This window comes from Pseudophryne corroboree, chromosome 2, assembly GCF_028390025.1.
Source record: "Pseudophryne corroboree isolate aPseCor3 chromosome 2, aPseCor3.hap2, whole genome shotgun sequence".
NCBI classification, from domain to species: Eukaryota; Metazoa; Chordata; class Amphibia; order Anura; family Myobatrachidae; genus Pseudophryne; species Pseudophryne corroboree.
In genome coordinates this window covers 461,876,599-461,901,049 of record NC_086445.1, presented here as the reverse complement: position 1 = coordinate 461,901,049, position 24,451 = coordinate 461,876,599, and the positions used below count along the sequence as shown (strand labels likewise).

The following is a 24,451-nucleotide window of genomic DNA, read 5'->3' as shown; positions in this document are numbered from 1 at the left end:
TCAAGGGAGAGACGAGAGAAGGAAGAGGAGAGAAAAGAGAAGAAGAGGAGGGAGGCATGAAGGAGGAGCAGTAGGCAATGCCCATGGGTCTGCGGAAGGAACGTTCAGCAGCGAGCCAGGGGACCCAGACCTGCTCGGAAATGTGACCCCGGTCGTGGAGATAATATGTAATCTTTTCCATTGACGCAATATGCCAAATTTTAGTTTTAAGGGACGGGAGAGAGGGCGGAGAGGGGTTCTTCCAGTTAAGAGCTATCAGCGACTTTGCCGCCGTTAGAATATGTGTGGCCAGTTTTTGGGAGAATTTATTAAGCATCGGGGGAGGGTAACACAGCAAAAAGATCCAGGGATCTTTCAGCACGGGGGAATCCAAAAGCGAATTAAGGAGGGAGTGGACTAGGTTCCAAAAGGAAGCGATTGATGGGCAGGTCCACCATATGTGTAACATAGTGCCTCTAGACCCGCAGTTCCTCCAGCAATTAGGGGAGGAAGACGGAAAGAGTTTGTTAAGTCTGTCAGGAGTGTAGTACCAACGGTAGTATATTTTGTAGGCCGTCTCCTTAAAAGCAGTAGCAATAGAGCTTTTAGCAATCCCCAGTCTCATGTCCTCCCAATCCTCACTCTCTGGAGGAGGCCCAAGATCACGTTCCCATGCGAGCTCGTGGGGCCGGGAGGAGGGAAGGGAAGAATCTAGTAAAAGGGAGTAAAGTTGGGAGAGTAAGCCTTTGGAGAGGTGAGAGTTAATGCATAAACTTTCAAAGGGGGTGAGGACACGAAGCAAGGCGGAGGAGGGCAGAGAACCTAGGAAGTGGCGGATTTGTAGAAATTGGAAGGGATTAAGTGGGTACGAAGGGGTCTTCTGTTGGAGGTCAGGTAGGAACAGCCATTGACCCCGATCGGCAAAATTAGTCTGGAATTTGAAGCCCAGCGTTATCCATGAACGGAATCCTCGTAATTGAAAATCCAGGAGGAAACATAGGGTTCTGCCAGATAGGGGTCAAGGACGAGGGGGTAGTGGTAAGACGCATCTTCAGGGAGAGGGAGTCCCAAATTTGAAGGTTAAATTTAATAGTGGGGAGAAGTTTGGAGGTTGGGGGTCGGGAGGTGGAGGGCAGACCCCATAAGGGGGTCAGGTCCGAGAGGCTAACGAGGGCTGCCTCAATATCCAACCAGGATACAGATCCCGGAGGAGCATAAGAGGTGACAATATGGGATAGGTGGGAGGCTAGATAGTAGAGTTTGATATCAGGAAGACCCCTACCGCCAGCGGAGGTTGGCCGTTTCAGGGTATTGGCGGCTATGCGGGGGGGGTCTGTAGTTCCAGATAAAACGCACGAGGGCTCGTTGGATAGTGCGAAGAAAGGAGGCCGGGACTGCTACCGGGAGGGTCTGGAAAAGGTAAAGCCATTTGGGGACTATGGTCATTTTAACCGCTATGATCCTGCCCAGCCACGAAATGAAAAGATTGTTCCAGGATGTCAGGTCAGCGAGTGTGTTGGTGAGGAGGGGTGGAAAGTTTTCCCGGAAGAGAGAGTCATAGCGGGAGGTCAAATAAATCCCCAAATATTTAATCTTTGTGGGCTGCCATTTAAAATTAAAGTTGGCGCGAAGAGACTCAGCCTCTCGGTGAGGGACATGAAGCAGCATAGCCTCGGACTTGGAATAGTTGATCTTGTACCCTGATATAAGACTGTAAGAATGCAGGACTGAAAATAAGTTTGGGAGTGAGATAAGGGGTTGGGTCAGAGAAAGTAGAATGTCGTCAGCAAAGAGGGAGATTTTAGGATCGATAAGCCCTACTTGTATACCGTGTATATCTGGATGAGCTCTAATTTGAGAAGCGAGGGGCTCAATAATGAGGGCAAATATTAGCGGTGAGAGGGGGCATCCCTGACGTGTACCATTTGAAATGCTGACCGGAGCAGACGGGACGCCATTGATTAAGACTGTGGCAGAGGGGGCTGAGTATAGTGCCAGGACACCAGTGAGAAAGCCACCAGACAAGCCATAGGCCTCCAGGGCGGCTCTCAGGAAACTCCAGGAGATCCGGTCAAATGCCTTTTCAGCATCTAAGGAGAGCATGATAGTGGGGGATCTCCTGGAGTTCGAGATATGTATAAGAGCAATAGCACGTCTGGTGTTATCTCTCGCTTGACGGCCCTGGATAAACCCCACCTGGTCGTAATGGACAAGGGAAGGGAGGTACGGGTTAAGGCGGTTGGCTAAAATCTTAGCGAAGATTTTCAAGTCCAAGTTCAAGAGAGATATAGGGCGGTAGCTAGCGCAGTTAAGGGTATCCTTGCCTTCCTTAGGGATCACCACAATTCTTGCCTCCAACATCTCAGGGGGAAAGGGGTCGCCATGGACAATCCTATTAAACAGGGACTGAAGGTGGGGGGAGAGAAGATCGGAAATTTTTTTGTAGTAAAGAGCTGTGAACCCATCCGGACCCGGGGATTTACCAATTTTTTGCATGAGTATAGTCTGAGCAATTTCTTCCACCGAGATCTCACTGTTAAGATGGTCCATGGCGTCCTGAGGCAATCTAGGCAAGTTAGAAGCAGAAAGAAAGTGAGAGACTAGGTCGGAGTGGGGCAGAGGGGAAGAACCAGGTGAGGGGGGTGGAAGGTTTTACAGGTCAGCGTAATAGGATTGGAAGGCAGCCCTGATGGCGGTGGGGTCTTGAACAAGCTGATTGAGAGTTTCTGATAGAGATAATATTAGTTTTGGCTCTCGTGGAACGGAGTCGTGCCGCTAGGATCTTGTCCGCCTTGTCTCCTTTCTCGTAAAAAGACTGGCGAAGCCACTTAAGACGTTTGGCTACCCGTCTGGAGAGAAGGAGATCAAGTTCTGCCTTAACAGTACGGAGTTCAGACAAGACAGCCTGGTCGGAGGACGCCTTATGCTGGGTCTCAAGTGTGTGGAGTTTAATAGAGAGTTTGTTAAACTGGGTGAGGGATTGCTTTTTGTTTTTTTGAGGCCAGGCTGATAACGTGCCCACGAAGAACTGCCTTGTGTGCCAGCCAGCGAGTGGACCTAGAAATGTCAGGGGTATCGTTCAGGGTAAAATAGTCGGAGATCGTGTCCCGAAGATGGGAACGTATCTCCTGGTTGTGAAGGAGGAGTCGTTAAGACGCCATGTCATGGGGCGGGGGCGTGAGATCAGACCCAAGAGATCGCAGGAGATAGGGGCATGATCAGACCAGATCAATGGGTGAATATGGGCATCGTGGAGATTTAAGGCGAGATCGTGGCTGAGCAGGACCATATCAATGCAGGAGTAGTAATTATGAGGAGCAGAATAAAAGGTATAGTCACGAGCAGAGGGGTCTTTTATCCTCCAGGAGTCATAGAGAAGCTGGGATCGCATGAGACAGAGGAGGGATCTGGAGCGGAGGGAGTCCGACGGGGAAGCAGTGGGGGGAGAGGAAGAGCGGTCTATCAGTGGGTTTAAAACGGAGTTAAAGTCCCCAGCAAGTATGAGGTCGCCTTGCCGGACTCGAGTAAGGAGAGTATCTAGCTTTGCAAAGAATCGTTCCTGTCGTTGGTTAGGGGCATAGACGTTGGCTAGGGTACAGAGTTTGTTATTACGTTTCCCCACCAAGACAAGAAACCGGCCATCCTTGTTGGCATGAGAATCTAGAAGCTCAAAGGTGAGGTGGCGGGCAAATAAAATCGCAACCCCCCATTTCTTAGCCGAATGGTCACAGGCATGGAAAGAATCAGGGTATGGTTTACATTGCAGCGTAGGATGGGAGTTATGTAGGAAGCGAGTCTCCTGGAGAAAGACCAGGTCGCCTTTATGGAGTTTAAGGGAGGCAAAGAGCTTACCTCTCTTTTGAGGGCTATTCAAGCCCTTCACATTAAAGGATAGTACCCGGAGACCCATGGGCAAGCAGCAAAGAGGTAGGCAGAATAGAAAGAGAGGAGAGCACTGAAAGTAGAGGAAGGAGGAAGAGAGATAGAGAAGGATATAAAGCGAGAGACAACGTGGTCAGAAGGGAGGGAGGAAGGAAAGGAAACCGGGGGGGGAGGGAGGGTGGTTGGTCATCCGGCAGTAGGGGCCAGGACCGATAGTGCTGACAGGGGGAAGGGATACTAGGTGTCGGGAGGGCACCTAGGTCATCAAGAGGGCTCAAAGCCCTAAGGGGGCGCGGCATGGGGTCCAGATAATGGATCACAAACCACATAGCGAGGGGTAGGAGGCAAACCTCCCCTGGGAGGACCTGAGGGAAAAAGCTGGAAAGAAAACAGGGACAAAGAACAGATGGAGCGCCAGCTCCAGAAAGGAAGGGAGGGGCAGGGAGTAGAGAAAAAACAGAATATCAGTTTTCAGCATATTAACATGTCAACAGTGTAACATTTTAACAAGAGGTAACAACGAAACAGTCGAGAATCTACTAAGGGGCCGGGAAATCAGGATACGGGAGATCTAAAGTAAAACAACTCCCCGGGTAGGGGAGTGCAACCAGGAAAGGTCGACATAATTATATAGAGAAGGCATTAAATTAGAGAGCTGAAAGTCCATCAGGGAACTGGAGGTGGAGCTGGGGAGGCCGCAGAAGTTGGGACCGTAAACCACTCAGATCGAGGGGGCTGAAGCGGGTCCCGCTGTGTCCGCGGCGGCAGGCATTGAGTAGGAATATCCTGTTCGGCGGTGTGGATACCCAGCTTGGAGAGCAGCGTTTGAGCCTCGGGTAGATTCCTGGCCGTGAGGAGCTTCCCTTGGTGTCAAACCAGGATACGGAAAGGGAAACCCCAGCGGTATTTAACATTATGACGGGAGAGCAGGGAAGTGACGGGTTTAAAGTCTCTACGTTTGGCCATGGTGAGCGGGGATAAGTCCTGAAAAATCTGCAGGGGGGTATTCTGGAAAGTCACAGACCCCCAGCTGTCGGGCTTCTCTCATAATGGCCTCTTTCGCAGTGAAGTAGTGCAGTCGGAGGATGACATCCCTGGGCTGGGAGGAGTCTTGAGAGCGAGGTCGCATGGCTCGATGCGCTCGATCTAGGAGAAGATGTTCTTCAGGGGTGACAGGTGGGCAAAGAGGCGCTTAAGGTAAAGGTCAAGGTGGGCCGCCTCGACCTCCTCAGGAATACCCCGGATCCTCAGGTTGTTTCTCCTCGCCCTATTGTCTTGGTCCTCATGCTCCTCCCACAAGTGGGCAACAACTTGGCGGAGTTGATGGAAGTCGGTCTCGACCGTTTGCTGGAACGACACCACCTCCTCCACTCGTCGTTCAAGTTGATCGGTTCTGGAGCCAATGTCGGCAATATCGGATTTCAGGGAGTGGAGAGCCTGGACAGAGGTTTTAACATCGCGCATCTCCTTAAGGAGGGAGAGAAAGTCCCTGCGGGTAAGGGGTGTGAGGTCGTCGTCTTCGGCCTCCGAGTCGGAGGGACCATGGGGGGGGGTTCAGGAGCATCAGGCCTGCTCTTGGCCGGGGTGCTCTTTTTAGTAAGGAATGGTGTGAGGTCGGACACCTGTGACTTTTTGCCACCCTTGCGCATCGTGAACTTATGAGAAAGGGGGTGGACAGCAGGGTGGGAAGTAGAGATGGCGCTCCAGCAGTAAGGCTCAGGACCAGGGGGGGTAAGGTGGGGGCCCTAGAGAGGCGTCATGACGTGGCCAGCCGAGCAAGGTGGGCGGAGCAGGTCCGGGGAGTCCCGGCAGAGAGGGGGGCCCACGTGGTCCCGGAGAGGAGCCAGACAGTCAGAGGTCGTAGGAGGCAGGGCTCTCTGGAGGACCACCCCTGTTTAGGAACCGAGGAGATGAGCCCCGGACACGGACCAGCCAGTGACCGGGGCAGCACCAGGCAGCAGGGGAAGGGGCGTCTGTGGTTAGTAGCAGTAATGCCCCCCCCCCCCCCCCCCCCCGGGACCGGGAGCGGCAGGAGGCCGCAGGGAGGTGCAGGAGCGTGCAGGGCCAGAGAGGGAGCCGAGGCCCCCAGGCAGAGTATGATGTGGGCTCCGGAGGGCTGCAGCGGGGGGACCCCAACGCGGGGTGCTGATCCGCAGGAGTGACAGAGAGGCGCAGGCCGTCAGGGGGAGGGGGAAGGCAGAGCCCTCCAAACAGCGGGAGCACAGGGGGATGGGATCCGGCCAAGTAATCTAGGTAGGGCTGGTGCAATAGTAGAGGCCCACGGAGCCAGCCCCAGGACAAGAGCTCAGGAGGGACGGGCTGATGCTTCCCCCGGCGCTCCAACCAGGGCCCCCGGCGACAGGCGCCCACAGGGAGGGAGTGTAAGGCCGCAGTGGGGAGAGAAACGTCTCCGGGCAGAAGTGCGGCTCACCTCTGCTCTATGCGGCGTCACCCGGGTCGTGCGTCTCCCGCAGCTCCCCCCGGCTCACGAGGTCAAAGATGGCTGCCGGGACTCCGGACTCCCCGTGGCCGTGTTCGGCCGCTCCTCCAGCCTCCCCCCGAGCACCACCAGCCACACCGGTCCCGAAGAAGGGCCCCCGGCAGGCTCTCCACAGGCAGGTACAGTAGGCGGCCGGCGGCGCCGCCGGACCGAAATCGAGGCCCCGGCGTCTGGATGGTGGACAGGCCGCAATCCGCAGGAGCCAGGAAACCGGCTCCCCGATTCCGCGGCGCTGGTCCTCCTCGGCGAGGGGGATCACTGGAGAGCAGGGGCCAATGTTTAGGAGGGATATAGGGCACGAGGGGAGAGGCACGGAGGAATTACCTCCCCAACTGCAGTGGAGCTCCCCGTTCGTGCCGCCAGTCCGTTCGGCCTCCCACGGTGATACGTTTTTGACAAATAATGGCTTTACTTAACAAATGACCAATATCAGCTGTAATATCAAAGGCTGACGTGTGTTTTCTACGTAACCAAATATTTCTTTACTGCGCAGCATGGAATTGCTTCTGTAACAGCAGACCTTGACCGACCACTTGGCAGCCAAGCTGAATGTACTCTGTATTAATGGCTTTTTACAATTAGGAAGGTCAGTGATGTCACAACAGCTCACATAAGTTCAGACTTGGCTGAGCTAATGTCTTATCTGGGAGGAGCCTCAGCTGTCTGTAGTGCAGTGAGAAAGTAAAACCTCACTTTTAACAGAGTTGCAGTTCTTTGTCAGGTTAATGCTGAATAATGTATTTAACATTCATGAGTTATATGAAAATGATGCGCTTTATTATTCCTTCAACTTCATAAAACTTCTTGTTAGAGCTACCCAAGTTTGCTTATAAGTAGTTTGTTCTCCAACACAGTTTTTTTTTTTTTCAACACCTGAAAAATTATAGTTCTCAAGATACTCGGCAGGGAATGTTGCTCCTCTTTGATCTTACATCAGCGCACATGATACGTAGGGCCTAATTCAGAGGTGGATGCTATTCATGCAAGGCTGCGATTTCTTACTAATTCACACCTGAGAGAATATGCAAATTTCAGTATTTCCCTTTTGTAATGGCATGCGCCAGACTGAATACATCCTGAGATGCCCACTTTTACTATCTGAGCACAGTGCAGATCCGTTGGTGTGCAGAACTGTTCATTATCGACACCGTGAGCAGGCTATGGTTCATGCAATGTATCCCTTTCAAAACCCTCTAAGTATGGCCTTTGTAGCTGCGGTGCTGCAACAGAGAAAGCAGTGACATCTATTTACATGCCAGTGCCACTCCCATAACACCTCTTTGTGTTCTCTTTAGTTCACTATCTAGAAAGTTCCATGACTCGCAGTTTCCCCTTCTAATGATACCGTTCCTCTATGCAGTGTCAACCGCTATCGTGCAGCTAGCTTAGAGTTTGCATGGTATGATTTTTCTGGACTTTTTACATATGCGCAGTAGCAAATAATCGCTCCCCTTTGAAAACATTGAAATTGCATGTACTGCTGACTCAGTCATGCAATGCCGTTTTACTTGGAGTTGAGTGACTTTATTGCTTCTTCGCGTAAGCAAAAATTCCTATAAACTGGTAAGGTGTGTGTATTACACAGTGTGACAACACAAGGCACAGTTGTGATTGAGAATGCACTCTATCAGAAATGCCTTTTAAAAAGTGCTGGTCTTTTCTGGGTGGTGACTGGGAGGTGGCTAGACAGACTCACTGAGATGGTCCTCTTGATGGGGCTTGTTGCGGGAGAGTCTCGGGCATGTTGCTAAAGTGTTTGCAGACACTTCGTTGTTCATATTATAGGCCATTCTCAGGTGGGAAATCTGCATCTGCCATAGTGATGTAAGTTCCAATGTTACGCTTCATTTCGGTGTCTGCAGACATTCAAAATGGCCACCTCAGTCCTTGCACATTCATAAGAATGGATGTAGGCCAAGGAAGGGATTTGTAACAATATTTAAAAAGTCACACATGGGCAGCTTCCAAAAGGTGCGTCCGTGCCTGTGTCCACCTCTGAATCACACCCACATTTCCATCAATCTCCGACTATTTTTATAGTTAAATCCACTTAGGAACCAGAAGATTGTAAGTATAAGTGGGTCATTTTATTGAAATAGTTTCTATATACAGTAGAATGTAACTATGTTTGGTACGTCCCCTTTCAAAATTCCAGTATAGATCTATTAACATTACTTCAAATGTCAGTGTACATGTTAAGGGCCTTACACACTTGGCGACTTCGCCGATTTTGACAACCAATGATATTATCATTGGTCGATTTTTCATCAACGATTTTTTACATACACACTGAATGATTTTTCTGGCTGATTTGGACGAAATGACATTACATTACATCAATATTGTCCAAATTGGCTTGCATGACTAAACGATGATCGACCAACGATGAACGACTGTGGGGGCGCACATCGTTGATGCATCCACACTGAACAATTTATTGTTCATTTTTGAACGATATCGTTCATATCTTCCGTCAGTATCGCCAAGTGTGTATGACCCTTTAGTGTTATGTATAGCACTTAACATCAGTATTGGGTCTCGGTATTATACATCTAATATGAGCTTTCATTTATCAGGTCTCTGGAGCCGGTCACACAGCTGTATGTGAGTGTTGATGCAAGTACCAAAGACAGCCTTAAGAAAATTGATCGCCCACTCTTTAAGGATTTTTGGCAAAGGTTTCTTGACAGCTTGACGGCCTTGGCAGAAAAGGTAAAATATGGGATTATATTAACACAGTGTTTGACACAAGTGTAAGTACTCCTGGCAGTAGCTCTTTTCTATCTTACCTATGTATGTAGCCTTTCTTTAAAATAAAGCCAAAGGTTATACTTGGATTATTATGTTTTAATTAATGGACAAATTGTTAATTAACTAGATGTTTAAGGCGTTTTCTACAGATCTTTATCTGTCTACTTCGAAACTGATGATTCAATTAATTTTACATTTAAATTCCCTGAGATTATTTTTAATCTAGGAAATGACCATCTCCATTTCTATGTCATTAACTTGATTCTCTTTTTTAGCTGTTTACATTTCATTACAATACAATAACATGTAGCTGTGTTAAATATTGATGATAGTTATACAAACAAAATGAGTTGGTCTCCGTTAGAAAGCAGTCTGTGGGAAATGACATTAAGGTTAGTTTAGGGTTTAATTATATTATGTAACAGCTAGAGCACTTTATATTATGACCTTGTTTTAGATGATTTAGTAGACTGAATGCACTTGACATGGAGATTGTCATCAGGACAAACAGCATGTGACAGCAATTCGCCAGTGATCTATGTGCGGCACTGACAATGATGTTCTAGCACTGCACACCCGTACATGCCAGCAACCAAGCAAAGCAAACAAATAAAATGGATGTGTTGAAACTAGAGATGTGCGGCAGGCACTTTTTGTGTTATAATTTTGGATCTGGGTCCCCGCTCAGGTTTTGGATCTGGATAGGTTTTGAAAAAAAAAACATAAAACAGCTAAAATCACAGAATTTCGAGGTAATTTTGATCCTATGGTATTATTAACCTCAATAACATTAATTTCCACTCATTTCCAGTCTATTCTGAATACCTCACACCTCACAATATTGTTTTTAGGCCAAAAAGTTGCACCGAGGTTGCTGGATGACTAAGCTAAGCGACCCAAGTGGGCGGCACAAACACCTGGCCCATCTAGGAGTAGCACTGCAGTGGCAGACAGGATGGATCTTTTAAAAACCAGGCTCAAAGAGCACATAGTGCAAAGAAGAAAAAGAGGTGCAATGAGGTAGTTGGATGACTTTGCTAAGCAACACAAGTGTGCGGCACAAACACCTGGCCCACCTAGGAGTGGCACTGCATTGTCAGACAGGATGGCAGATTTAAAAAATAGGCCCCAAACAGCACATGATGCAAAGAAGAAAAAGAGGTGCAATGAGGTAGCTGGGTGATTTTTCTAACTGACACAAGTGTGCGGCCCAAACACCTGGCCCATCTAGGAGTGGCACGCAGTGGCTGAATGTCGAGAGTGGCTCACAATTTTTTGGGCCACCGACAGCATCTCCTGCACGCCCCTGTCATTTAAAAAAAAAATTCTGTACCACCAAATGAATTTGTATGTGCAAAACATGGGATGTGCTGGAATTTGCCCAGATGTAATGCACGCACAATATTGGTGGTGTTGTCCAATATCACAAATCCCCAGGAGAGTCTAAGTGGGGTAATCCATTGTGCGATGATGTCCCTCAGTTTCCGTAAGAGGTTGTCAGCGGTGTGCCTCTTACGGAAACCGGTGATACATAGCGTAGCCTGCCTAGAAACGAGCTGGCGTTTATGAGATGCTGCTACTGGTGCCGCTGCTATTGTTGCTGCGGGAGGCAATACATCTACCCAGTGGGCTGTCGCAGTCATGTAGTCCTTAGTTTGCCCTGCTCCACATGTCTGTGGTTAAGTGGACACTGGGTACAAACGCATTTTTCAGGACACTTTTCTTAATGTGCCTGTACAGTCCGGGAATTGCTTTCCTAGTGAATTGCAATCTAGATGGGATTTGGTACCAGGGAGACACAACCTCCATCAATTGTCTAAATCCCACTGCACTAATGGCAGATACCGGACACACGTCTAACACCAACATAGCTGTCAAGGCCTCAGTTATCCGCTTTGCAACAGGATGACTGCTGTCATATTTCATCTTCCTTGAAATGGACTGTTGGACAGTCAATTGCTTAGTTGAAGTAGTACAAGTGGTCTTCCGACTTCCCCTCTGGGATGACAATTGCATGCATTATATCTGTGTATTTAAGGAAACAAATACTTAATCTTGCTAGCTGTAGTGATTTTCATTCATTGCAATCTTCATTCTTCCGGAATGTGGTGGTGAAATGTTGCCTGATAATATATAAATGGCTTGTCTTCTTAAAATACCTGCTAATTGCTGGTCAATACATAAAATCAGAGAATTATATTATTTAAAGATGGCAACCTGACCCGTTTCATTTGATAGATACAGTATGTCTGCTACTGATTTTTTTGGTATTATCTTTTTAATTTGTTTTAGCTATCATTTGCATAGCTCCATGATCATATAGCACAGCACTGTAAAATTGGGAACAAATATATAATTTAGTTTAATGATTGAATATTTGTCCAGCAGTGCTTTAGTTACACACCAATGCTGGCTTGGGGGTCAGATGGTTGTATTATAAACAGAGAATGAATATTAGTTTTGAGTTAACTGTGTAAAGAGGTGGTATTTAGGTGATATAGTTTAGGGCATTTAAGGTGGTTCACGAATTTTATAGCCTATTCTGAAAAGGTGTGATTTCAGGCAGTGCTCAAAGTTTAGGGGGGATAGTTCTACTTTGAGATAGTAAATTTAAGAAAAGGTATGCAGGCCCCACAAAAAGCTTCTGTAGCTTGAAATGGCTGCTAGTAATCAATAAGGTTAAGAGGAGCAGATTTCTGGCATAGAGGAGTTCTGTTGGGAGATATTTTGAGATAAGTGAAGAGATGTAGATGTGCCGTTTTGTTAAAAGCTTTGTATATTAGTGGAAATATTTTTATTAGATTTACTAAAAAAAATGCAAACAGTTTAGACACTAGAGCAGCGGTGGCCAACCCGCGGCTTTCGAACCGCATGCAGCTCTTTCTTTTTCCGCATGTAGCTCGTAAGCTCCCGCAGTGCCACCCGCTTTCCGACTGCAGTGCCCGGCGCCGGCCCGTGAACCAATCAGAGCTTGCGGACCAGCATCCAATCAGCAGTCTTAGCTGCCGGTCCGCGAGCTCTGATTGGCTTATGGACCAGTACCAAATTGGAGAGAGACAAAGTCGCCGGAGACTGAGGGGCAGGAGAGGCGCACGCTGTGCTCTCCTCCCCTTACAAACAGCAGAGAAGCAGCACGGCAGTGAGCAGCACTGTGGGGGGGGAAGGGGGGAGCGCAGTGTGGGAACATGTGTATCTGGCACTGTGGGGGCATATCTGGCACTGGGGGGACATGTGTATCTGGAACTGGGGGCATATCCGGCACTGTGGGGACATGTGTATCTGGAACTGGGGGCATATCTGGCACTGTGGGGACAGGTGTATCTGGCACTGGGGGCATATCTGGCACTGTGGGGACAGGTGTATCTGGCACTGGGGGCATATCTGGCACTGTGGGGACATGTATATCTGGCACTGGGTGCATATCTGGCACTGGGGGGACATGTGTATCTGGCACTGGGAGCATATCTGGCACTGTGGGGACATGTGTATCTGGCACTGGGGGCATATATGTATCTGGCACTGTGGGGCATTTGTGTACCTGGCACTGTGGGGAATATGTGTATTTGGCACAGGAGGGCATATGTGTACTTGGCACTGTGGGGACGTGTATCTGGCACTGGGGGGAAATATGTATCTGGAACTGTGGTGACATGTATCTGGCACTGTGGGTCATGTGTAGCTGGCACAATGGGGTATATATGTATCTGGCACTGTGGGGACATATATGTATCTGGCACTGTGGGGACATGTGTATCTGGCACTGGGGGCATATATGTATCTGGCACTGTGGGGCATATGTGTACCTGGCACTGTGGGGAATATGTGTATTTGGCACAGGAGGGCATATGTGTACTTGGCACTGTGGGGACGTGTATCTGGCACTGGGGGCAAATATGTATCTGGAACTGTGGTGACATGTATCTGGCACTGTGGGTCATGTGTAGCTGGCACAATGGGGCATATATGTATCTGGCACTGTGGGGACATATATGTATCTGGCACTGTGGAGGCATCCATTTTTTGGCATTTTTATACTGTATGTATGTGGCACTGTACAGGGGCATTATTTGTATGTGGCACTGTACAACATGACTAAAAACGGGGTTATGACACAAGGTCATACGCCTACAAATGTCATACTGAAAGGTATGCGCATAAAAATGGGGTGTGGCTTTGTGACAACCATGCCACGCCCCCATTTTTGCACACGCGCCTTAGGCGCGTGCATGATAGTGGCTCTTACCCTTGACTACAGAGCTTTTCTGGCTCTTTGCCTATGATTGGTTGGCCACCCCTGCACTAGCGCAACAGCAGTACAAAAATATGTGTGATTGAAAATGAATTACGGCTGTGTTTTTAAAATGTTTTGCAGGGATGAGTTTGACTGTAAACATGCTGGGTCCTCTTAAAGCATGTTAGGCTGGTTTTCCTAACAGATTATGTGGTCTGTGGGGGTTATTCAGAGATCTTCTTGCATGCTGGGACCCGCCAATTAAATTACGGATGCATTTTTTTAAGGTTGACCCCTGGCTGCACTGGCATGCGTTTCGGTGCCATTTTTCTTCTCGGAGCGGCTGCGTGTGATGCCCCATTTTGTCTGCCACGCCCCCGCAATGCCGGGTTAACGCCCACCTCCCAATGGCCACCGCTGTCAATCACCTTGAAGGGTCACACGCACACTGTGGCCGGTGCGCGTGCGCAGTCCCTCTGGATGCAGAGACCCCTATGTACTAAGCCTTTGAGAGAGATAAGAGCTTAAGAACCAGTCAGTTGGCTCTTAACTGCTGTTTTGCAGGCTGTTTGAAAAATTACAGTAGCTGGTTGTTTGGTACTTTATCTCTGCACTTTATCTCTCTTCAAGGCTTAGTACTAAGAGGGCTATCCAATTAGCCTAAAAAAACGTTGTGCCGTCAAACGTGTTTTTCGCAATTTTTTTCTTTTACTTTTTCAACTTTTTTTTTTTTTTTACCTATCCATTTGTGATGACCAAGAACCCCTATCTTCCAGGTGAAAATACATAGGGTCCGCAATAAGCCACAGACCTATGTATTTTTGCTGCCACGATCACTGCTAAAAAGCCAGTTTCTGCAGCGGGGTACACTGGGCTCCACAAGGATTAACATCGGGGTGTAGAGTAGGATCTTGATCCGAGGCACCAACAGGCTCAAAGCTTTGACTGTTCCCAAGATGCACAGCGTCGCCTCCTCTGTAACCCCGCTTCCGTGCACAGGAGCTCAGTTTGTAAGTTGGTGCCATGCACTAAGCAGGCGATCAACAGGAGGGCTGCCATTGCAGCCCATATTTTAGCTTAATCAGAAGAAAAGAAGAACTTTTGAAGACTTCAAGGGCTGCAGCTTTTATGCATGTCACATAAGACATCCTTTACTGCAGCTCCATCACTCCCCCGGCGCTGTATACTCCCGCACCCTGGTTGCCGGGTAACTACAGCGGAGGCTCCGGGGGCCTTCTGTTAGTCACACACACCTGCCGCTGCCCTCCAGGATCGCGTGGCCGCAGGTACAAGGGGAGGTAAGGGGTCTCTTTGGCCCGCTGTTAACCGCGATCAGAGTAGGGAAAAGGATGTCCTGCTTAGGCCATTACATATATTTCCGAACCTGCTAGTAGAGGTGATTTTCCAATTTTTTTATCTCATCATTTTGGGAGTGTGTATATCCCAACTCAAGGCCTCAGGGGCCCCGAAACGTGCATGTCTTACAGTTGTAGCACAGGTATATTCATTACTGGTTGACACTTTTTTTTTTTTTTAATAAATTCTTATTTTCAAGTACATTTGTCATAGCAGGAAACCAGTATACATATTGTATAAAAACAGTGGTACATAATGAAACCTTAGAACAAAAAAAATAAAATAGGATTGATGCGATCTCACATACACCACAGAGTATAGGTTTGGGCGCAGGTATCAAAAATCTGAACAATATAACTAGTCATTTGGAGTCTGGACAACTCCTCGGATACCAGCAGCCCCCCACAACAAGACACAAATACTGCTGCGCTCTAGGCAAACCCCTTGCTTCCATTATGATTGTTACCTGCATTTTCCACTGTGATTTACAAATACCTTTTATGTACTAAATGTAACTTGCGAGGACAGTGTTAGCAATAACTGCTGTCCCTGCGAGTTACATCCCGGGAGTATCAGAGGAGTCTTTTACACTTCTACACTTATGAAAGACTCCTGGGAAACGGACACTGACTTTGCACAGTGGGTATAATTCAGATCCTGTGGGACCTAAGACACATAGCACAAGGTACTGATGTTCAGTACTTTACGCATATGCAGTATGAGTGCTATGTTGTTGGAAGCACTACAGCTGCCGGCATGAAGAGATTGACCGTCTGCAGCTACTTGAGTGCGGGGAGGGCTTAGCGATGGCCTCAGTTTCCCAAAACAGAGATGTGTCACTGTCATTTTAGGGCAGGGCCAGGATATCGGTTGGCTGACAGGGGTTCACTACGGCTGGCCGGTGGTCGGGCTCCCGGCGACCAGCATCCCGGCGCCGGGTGCCCGACCGCCGGCTTACCGACAGCGTGGCGAGCGCAAATGAGGCCCTTGCGGGCTCGCTGCGCTCGCCACGCTACGCGCGCCACACTATTTTATTCTCCCTCTATGGGGGTCGTGGACCCCCACGAGGGAAAATAAGTGTCGGTATGCCGGCTGTCGGGCTCCCGGCGCCGGTATACTGAGCGTCGGGAGCCCGACCGCCGGCATACAGAAGACCACCCGGCTGACAGATTGTAGGAACTGCAGGAACTGGCTTGATGACCCCGTGGGTCATGCAGCCAGCCGATAGTGTTGCAAGTGATCTGATGCTGTGTTCTAGGACGCAATGCATGCAGGAGGCATTTACATGTGAATTAGGGCCAGTGTCTGTTTGCGGAGGCTGCAGGAGTAGTCCCTATTGATGATAATGGGGACTGCTGTCTGCAGCGGTAATTAGCCTTCAGTCCTCTCCTGCATTATTTAGGCTGTTCTTACATCGTCTTGATGCATAAAGTTTAGCTGAAACTGTAATTTATGAAAAGCTGGCTTAATGAATAGTCCTATTAGTTTTCGGTGTATATTAATTTACCTTAGAGTGATATGTACAAATGCATCTTGTGTTCTTATATTGTGATAACTCTTTGGAGACTCCTAATATCCGTATATCACAAATGTAAACCCTATGTAATGTGGGAGGAATGGTGTGTAAAATACCACTGGGTTGAGTTTAGTGTGGGATCTATTATGTCAAAAGGTGTTTTGTTTTTTTCCTGTAATGTAAAGCACTGTGCCTAAGATGTGCTAAAATACATTTATAATGACTTGCACACACACTGGTCCTGGCATCCCTGTGCTATTTATTTTCTTGGCAGTGATCCTCTGATTGCAGCGGCAACTGGTGGTTATGTTTTTTACATTTATTGGATACCCAATTCTGTGAACTGAATGTTTGCCTACATCTTCTAGAGATAAGTGGTTGTTTATCAGCCCTTCCCGATTATACAAGACTCCTTTATATAATGAGACTTTCCATTTATTTGATTTGATTATTTATCCCTATCAAACTGTGAAACTCTTATGCTAAGATATAAGCACTGCAGGACATATACAGGTTTAGTTGTTCTTTCCATCTGTTTTTGTCTTGCTAAAACTTTGGGTATATTTTGCAATTTTATGCAGTTTATTCCAGCTGTCGGCATTATGTTAAAATTTTAAATTGGCTTAAGTAACTCTAAATTAGCAGGGTAATTAGCATTCCTCTTCTTTATTTTCATTGCTATTATCCAAATGAGCAGAGTGTAGAAGTGGTCAATTGCTTGAGCAGGTGCATGGCTTATTACACGATAATATGAACATAAGGCGGCCGGTTTCCTCAGCACGGCATAGGCTGCAGTCTATCTGACATCTGTTACAGAATGCATCATTATTTGTGTGGCTGCCTGACACTGTCTAACTTCATTTTCACCAAGACATTGATTTAACTGCCTGAAAAACCAATTTAACAGTGGGTAAAGTGCAACTGGGCAAAATCTAACATAAAAAGCCTTTAGAAATTGTTAGCTGTATATGCAGGTGATATGTTCTGGAATAAATGTATATTTCTAAGTTTTTTTTATATTTGCTTTCTTAATCAGCTAGTAGTTGTTAATGGTTCTTCTATATGTTACTCTAATTTTATGTTGTGTGCATAGTTACAGCTCTCACAAAGTAGCAGAATGTATTGTCGAATGTGGGGGTTAAACTAAGTAGCTACAGTGACTTGCAAAGTGTGTGAGGAGTGCAGATGCAGTTTGTTACATAGTAATGCCAATTCTAAATACCAATCATTCTTAAACTATCCTACTGCCACCACTTACAGTACACGTATCAGTGTCTCTGGTTGAGGGTCACCAGTTTATTTGTCTGTAATGTCAGTTTTGACAAACTGTAACATTTGCTTTAGTATGGTTTCCTAATCTTTCTATATAGTGTGCATAAGACTGAAATATCTGTGTTTTTTCAAACTATTGCACTTTGTATGCTGATGGGCCAAGTAACTACCAGTCCTATTTAGTTAATGCTTACTGCACCTCTACCCAGGGCCTGCCTGAGCCTAATTATTTTGGTTAGCGAATATAGATTTTTTGACGCTCCCTGGAATAAACCTTCATATATTTACATAACTGCCATTGGGGGTAATTCCAAGTTGATCGCAGCAGGAATTTTGTTAGCAGTTGGGCAAAACCATGTGCACTGCAGGGGGGCAGATATAACATGTGCAGAGAGAGTTAGATTTGGGTGTGGTGTGTTCAATCTGCAATCTAATTTGCAGTGTAAAAATAAAGCAGCCAGTATTTACCCTGCACAGAAACAAAATAACCCACCCAAATCTAACTCTTTCTGCACATGTTATAGCTGCCTCCCCTGCAGTGCACATGGTTTTGCCCAACTGCTAACAAAAATCCTGCTGCGATCAACTTGGAATTACCCCCATTATTCGGTGTGCGAAATATAGAAAGTACAGGTCATTTTGTAACAGTGACACAAGGAAATATGTAGATCACAAAAATAAAAAATAAAACCCGATTCACGTTAAAAAAAGACACTTCTAGGCTTCCACAGGAACAAAAACTGAAACACAAAATACACATGAAAAAATCACTCTCCCTGCAATGCTGATGCTGCAGCTGGCCCTTTGCTGCTGTTTGGACCTGGATTCGGGACTACATGGGTGACTGGTCTCCTCAGGGGCTCGGGTAGGCAGGATGTAAATTAGGTGCTTGCAGACAGCCAGCCACGCGCTGTCGCCTAACATTGTGCTGCTGCTCCTTTGTCTTCTCTCCCCCACGACCACTCCCAGAAGGCCCGACATTCTCGGAAGGTTGGTGGGAAAAGGAGAGCTTACCAGTAGCAGCACTGCCACTGAGGTATAGATGTAATAAATATGGCGGCGGTCGAGCGTGCTGGCGGGGTTTGGCCACGCTTTCCTCCTGCACACAGGTGGCTGTGGGAGACTGCGTCCTTAGAGCTTGGCACTGTATACGGCTGCGTAATTTACGTTATTAGTCGTCTGGCCCTGCCTCTACTGCAATAGCTGAACTAGTGGCAGCAAATGGCTTATGTGCCACAACAACTTTTAATATTGCTGACATTGGGTTTTTTCTGTAATCTTTCTACAAAGATTTGTATGCGCCTCTGTTATCCTGTGACCATGCTACCTTGTTGTCTTATGTTGCTGCTGCAAATCTGCCCTCTCTATCATCAGAAGCTAGGGCCTTCTTGGAAGAGGTGGACACTGCTATTAAGTCCTTCCCAGGGGGTATGGCTATAGTCTGTGATGGTATTCCTATGGATGTATGAAAGAGTGTTTCCCTCCTCTGTCTGAGGCACTGATTTATTGTATTACCTAAACCAGGGATAGAACCTAGGTTCCCAGATATTGCCCTATCTTTCTGACCCTGCATCTGGCAAGCCGAGTGCTGTTTAGCACCCTGCAGCCAGTTTCACTGCTGCAGTGATGGCCGGCGTGTCCTTTGGACAGTCCGGCCACGCACCCTGCAGGCTGTACAACTGCTCCGAGTGTATTTAGGATGCTCAGGGTGGTACAGTAGTGTAACGATGATGGCGGTCTCGCCAAGCCATTCCAGCAGGCACAGCCTTATGATGGCATGTGCTTAGGTGGGTGGTGGCTGTTCAGGGCGGGCTGCCAGCAGGTTACAGGGCTGATCCTTTGTCCTGGACCTTTTTACATATAGCTTTAGAACCCTTAGCCTGTTTACTCTGCACTCATCCTGATGTGAAACGGCTACGGCTGTGTGCTAGGAAGGACACTGTGGTATCATACAATGATGATTTATTACTATTTTTATCGGATTATACAGTGTTTTATGCCTACTGTCCTACTCAAAGATGAGTTTGAAGTGTATTCTGGTCTCACGATTGGATAAATCCTAAATTTTCCCTTTTAGAGGCTGCTGCCTTTCCATTGGTGCCTTTCCCCTTTGGTGGGTTAGTTGTTTTAAGTATTTAGATTACCTATACCAACAAACACCAGGCAAGTGCTTAATTCCAATGATGTAACCGAATGTATAAAAAACAATTCATTGCAAAAACGAGAAAAAAAGAAATATAAAGAAAATATATAAATACACAGTTTAAAAATAATAATATAGACCAAGGTATGTTGTACCATTTCAAACTGAGGTATATAATAACTCTAGTAATTACAATAATACATACACATATTGTGTTATAAATTACACTAATTATTAAAAAGTAAAAGATAGTCACTGATACTCATATAAAAGAGACTCTAAAATTGATTGTCTCTCGTGCTTAATTAGCAGCCCATAGTGTAAGCAAGGATAAATCCTCCAGCTGATTAGTTCATCACCTATAACCATACATGAATATGTCCTGAGTACGTGTGGATTTTATCAAAGTTGGAAAATGTCCATCAACTGAATGGTCCGCTGAATAGGTAGAATGAATGCACGAATGTGAAAAACTGTATAATTGCTTTTACTCACTGCATCATTATGACTGTCCTTGCGGCACATAATCGATTGTTGAGAGCCGCTCTATATCACCCTTTACACGGGTGAGACATCTGTCAGCGGCGCGGTCGAGTATAAGTCACTCCCCGCCGTGCGGCACACTGTCCGTGCACCGAGCCGCTGTACAACACCCACGGCACAGGTGAGGTTATTCTCGGTGGAACGGGGTGCCTGATGGTACCTGATGCAAAAAGAGGAGTAGATGGTGCAGTCTAGTCACAGGTGCAAAATGCCGGCAAATGATGGTAGGCAATCAGCTGTTTAAAGAAGGTATATTCTCTTGTGGGCACTAATGGTCTCAGCGACCCCTCTCTCTGTACCCTCAACGCGTTTCTCCGCACACCGGGCGGCTTTATCAAGAGGCCCACAAGAGAATATACCTTCTTTAAACAGCTGATTGCCTACCATCATTTGCCGGCATTTTGCACCTGTGACGAGACTGCACCATCTACTCCTCTTTTTGCATCAGGAACCATCAGGCACCCCGTTCCGCCGAGAATCACCTCATCTGTGCCGGGGGTGTTGCATGGCGGCTCGGTGCACGGAGAGTGTGCCGCATGGCGGGGAGTGACTTATACTCGATCGCGCCGCTGACAGATGGCTCACCCGTGCAAAGGGTGATATAGAGCGGCTCTCAACAATCGATTATGTGCCGCAAGGACAGTCATAATGATGCAGTGAGTAGAAGCATTTATACAGTTTATCACATTCGTGCATTCATTCTACCTATTCAGCGGACCACTCAGTTGATGGACATTTTCCAACTTTGATAAAATCCACACGTACTCAGGACATATTCATGTATGGTTATAGGTGATGAACTAATCAGCTGGAGGATTTATCCTTGCTTACACTGTGGGCTGCTAATTAAGCACGAGAGACTAAATCAATTTGAGAGTCTCTTTTATATGAGTATCAGCGACTACCTTTTACTTTTTAATAATTAGTGTAATTTATAACACAATGGCCCTCATTCCGAGTTGATCGCTCGCTAGCTGCTTTTAGCAGCAGTGCAAACGCTAGGCCGCCGCCCTCTGGGAGTGTATCTTAGCTTAGCAGAAGTGCGAACGAAAGATTAGTAGAACTGCACAGGAAAAATTTCATGCCGTTTCTGAGTAGCTCCAGACCTACTCCTATCTTGCAATGACTGCAGTCTGTTTAGTTCCTGGTTTGACGTCACAAACACGCCCTGCGTTCGGCCAGCCACTCCCCCATTTCTCCAGCCACTCCTGCGTTTTTGCCTGGCATGCCTGTGTTTTTTAGCACACTCCCTGAAAACGCAGAGTTGCCGCCCAGAAACACCCACTTCCTGTCAATCATACTACGAACACTCGAGCGACTGAAAAACGTCGCTAGAGCTTCTGTAAAACTGCAAACTTTGGTGTGAAAGTACTTAACGCATGTGCGCTGTGCACCATGTGCATAAATGCCGTTTTTTTACCTGATCGCTGTGCTGGGAAAAACGGCAGCGAGCGATCAACTCGGAATGAGGGCCAATATGTGTATGTATTATTGTAAATACTAGAGGTATTATATACCTCAGTTTGAAATGGTACAATATACCTTGGTCTATATTATTATTTTTAAACTGTGTATTTATATATTTTTTTTCTTTTCTTGTTTTTGCAATAAATTGTTTTTTATACATTCGGTTACATCATTGGAATTAAGTGCTTGCCTGGTGTTTGTTTGTATTTGTTTGATTGTTTGAGGAGGCTAGCTACCTCCTCACTAGGTGGCTGCTAATCCCAGGGTGTAAATCCACACAGACCTGCTCAGCGCCAACAAACCTTGTTTTCTATTTAGATTACCTATTCTACGTAAAATTATATAACCTTAAATGTACAACCGCCAAGTCCTCTATTGTAGGGATAAAACACGTCTTTGGTATAAACTTCCCCTTACGCTCAGTGGTCAAATTAATCAAATTAAAATGGTGAGCCAGCCCAAATTTCTCTGTTTTTTCAACAATCCCCTGGTTACCTTCCACTACCTTCGTTTCGGATAGCCGGTCTACCGATTACTGGCAAATGGGTGGAATAATGGTATTTTGTGTATCTAGCTTTAGGCAGCTACCTCTTTTGGCTCCCGTAATGCTCTGTGCTATCTGTAATCTTTCTTCATGTCCGCTCATCATTCTATGGATTTACCATGCCTTAGAATATGTTGATTTCTGTATGGGGCCATATAATTTGATGACACATGGACTATGGCCCTTGAGAGTCTGCGTGTCTCAACTTCTTCTATTTGATTTCAGCAGTCAGTTGTTGTTACTGCATTGAACCCAACCTACTCCTATAAAGGTGATTAAATTTGGAGGTTGAGCTACAGATATGTGTCCTAAATGTCTTGACACCCGTGGCACTTTGTGGCATTTTTGTGTGACTGTTCCCTGGTTTATTGTTTTTTGGTGTAAGATTTTACATGAAATTTCCTCTACTCTTATTTCCTCTTGCATTCTCACACCTGCTGTGAGCGCTCTCGGGATTTTAGCTGTTCTTTTACTAGATATACACACTAGACAATATGTTATTAACGTCTGCATAAGTTGTGTCTGGTGCACTTTTTGGCTATTCACCCCGGGTCCTGAATTTGGCACTTGGGTGTCCCTGGTCAATGTTTCTAACATTCATGAAAAATACCTTCATATTACGCAAATATCAAGTCCAATTGTCCGAATCTGGAATACATTTCATCAATTTAAATATTCTAGATCACAGGTACTGGTAATACCTTGTTGCTAAGATTGGATCCCTTATGGACACAAAAAAGAAAGTCCTAATTTAAACAGGGGACATATTGCACCTGTGGCCTAGCTAGTGGTTGCTTTTATACCTTGAGATTTTACGTTTATTGTTTTTTAAATAAATGTGCATTTTCTTTAACATTTACCATCCATCATATATTAATTGTACATACTAGCTCTATTTTCATTGCGTCTTGTTCTTTTAACATTTCTAGGGGCTGACAACCCCTTTACTAGATGCTTTGTGGGAGCGCGCTAGATCTTGATTTTTTTTTTCATTACAAAATGTAATAGTGTTTTACTACTCTGGGGAATGCTGTATTCTTGGGACTACCTACCTTTCTTTTTCTTAAATGTTATATGCTAATTACCATTATTTTTATATATAATATATATATATATATATATATATATATATATATATTTATTGTATATATCTTTTAAGTATTTAATGCCTGTTCACTGGTTGATGCCTCATCGAATTGCTCTTCTATTTTTTTAATTTGGTGTGTCTGTTCAGACTTCTTGATATCTACTGTATTTACCGCAGGGCTGGCCAAACTGGTCCTCGAGATCTACCAACAGTACATGTTTTCCAGGCCTCCTGTAGATCTGTAGAATTGTCAGTTAGGAATGAATGCAGCACATCTTAATTAGTAATGACTACACCTGTGCACCAGCTAGGTGGTCTGGAAAATGTGAACTGTTGCTAGATCTCGAGGACCGGTTTAGCCAGCCCTGATCTACAGTATATTCTTGACTCAATCTGTGCATGACCGTGTGAGCTGTGTACTGGGTGATGTCAACCCCGTTATGAGTATTTGCTTATGTGACTATAACAGGTTCACTGTATGTGCAAGATTCCAATGTATTTCTGGTGGTGCCCAATGGAGCTATTAAATTGTAGCTCCGTTCAGGCGCAATCTGCTGCTGTCGTCTACTATTTCGCACTTGACGAGGATGGTGAGCTGAAATGTGTGAAAAGTGATCCATTTCAGCTCAGAACTGCACTTTTCCCAATCGCACCCATTAGTTTAGATTAGCGCGGTAGGGGACATCAATTGAATATTGCCCACTGCGATTTCCCGTCACTTTAGATGGGAGATCGGGGATGATAATAATTGAATTCCCCCCTTTATGTCTGGTTTTCTTGTATTACTAGTTTTATTTTCTCTTTGTTTTTGAAAATCAATAAAAAAGACTGTTTAACCTTGAAGCCCAAGCCAGACTTCCCCACTCCTGCATTGGTCGCCATACATCATTAGCCGAGTACACCAATGGGTGAACACTTATTTCCTGTGATTTTCATGTTATGTGCTTCAACATGATTAAACCTTTGTAACTTTTGGTATATAATGTTTATTGATAAATGTTGGAGGTCAAAGGAGAATCTAATAAAGAAGAAGACAATAAAACTTTTTTGTGGACCTTTAAACACAAATTTGTTCTAAAAATACCCAAAAGGATAACATTTGTACATTTATAATGCTGCCTTGTGATTTTCTCTAAATAGGGATGTAAAAAAAACACTTCAAGATTTTTATTGGTTTGGC

The 24,451-nt window shown here is 46.0% G+C and overlaps 1 protein-coding gene across 1 annotated transcript in view; it reads left to right on the top strand.

Moving 5' to 3' along the window:
* The window catches only part of LOC135028178 (S-adenosyl-L-methionine-dependent tRNA 4-demethylwyosine synthase TYW1-like), a 590,293-nt gene that overhangs the window by 350,636 nt on the left and 215,206 nt on the right, over positions 1-24,451 (top strand). The window contains exon 13 of the mRNA XM_063953759.1: positions 8,938-9,073. Within this exon, the coding sequence (XP_063809829.1) occupies positions 8,938-9,073 (136 nt within the window). The remainder of the gene's footprint in view (positions 1-8,937; positions 9,074-24,451) is intronic.